Source organism: Camelina sativa, unplaced genomic scaffold, assembly GCF_000633955.1.
Source record: "Camelina sativa cultivar DH55 unplaced genomic scaffold, Cs unpScaffold04515, whole genome shotgun sequence".
Taxonomy (NCBI): Eukaryota; Viridiplantae; Streptophyta; class Magnoliopsida; order Brassicales; family Brassicaceae; genus Camelina; species Camelina sativa.
Genome location: NW_010925609.1, coordinates 1 through 640, shown reverse-complemented (window position 1 = coordinate 640; position 640 = coordinate 1). Strand labels below are relative to the sequence as shown.

The 640-nt window shown below is 45.5% G+C and overlaps 1 protein-coding gene across 1 annotated transcript; it reads left to right on the top strand.

Moving 5' to 3' along the window:
- Positions 1-6: 6 nt before the first annotated feature.
- On the top strand, positions 7-633 carry LOC104774674 (protein NUCLEAR FUSION DEFECTIVE 4-like). Its single transcript, XM_010499189.2, has one exon. It carries the CDS (start codon positions 64-66, stop codon positions 481-483), a length of 420 nt encoding a protein of 139 aa, XP_010497491.1. The 5' UTR covers positions 7-63; the 3' UTR covers positions 484-633.
- Positions 634-640: the final 7 nt, after the last annotated feature.

The following is a 640-nucleotide window of genomic DNA, read 5'->3' as shown; positions in this document are numbered from 1 at the left end:
GGAATGATTTGCAGGGACTATGCCTACCCAAGACCTGTTGCCATAGCAGTGGCTCAGCTTGTAATGTCAGTAGGACACATCTTCTTTGCATACGGATGGCCTGGAGCTATGCATATCGGCACATTATTGATTGGACTCGGATATGGTGCTCACTGGGCCATCGTCCCAGCCACTGCCTCTGAGCTCTTTGGCCTAAAGAAGTTTGGAGCTTTATACAATTTTCTGACGCTTGCCAACCCGGCTGGGTCCTTGGTCTTTTCGGGTCTGATTGCAAGTTCCATTTATGACCGCGAAGCAGAGAATCAAGCTCACGGGTCCATGTTCAATCCTGACCACGTCCTGAGATGCCAAGGTTCCATCTGTTACTTCTTGACGTCACTCATAATGTCTGGATTCTGCCTCATTGCAGCCGCCTTGAGTATGATTCTTGTGCAACGTACCAAATTGGTTTACACAAATCTCTACGGCAAAACCCGCAGCTGATTTTAAGATACCATATTACGAATTCGACCAAGAAAAAAAGGCTTGGTTCTTTGATTTCATACCTATGATTGTGTTCATCATCTTATTCTTTGGCTTGGTCGTCGACTTCCACATGCATGTGTATTTGTTTATGCAACAAATTTTTTTGCCCGGTGTT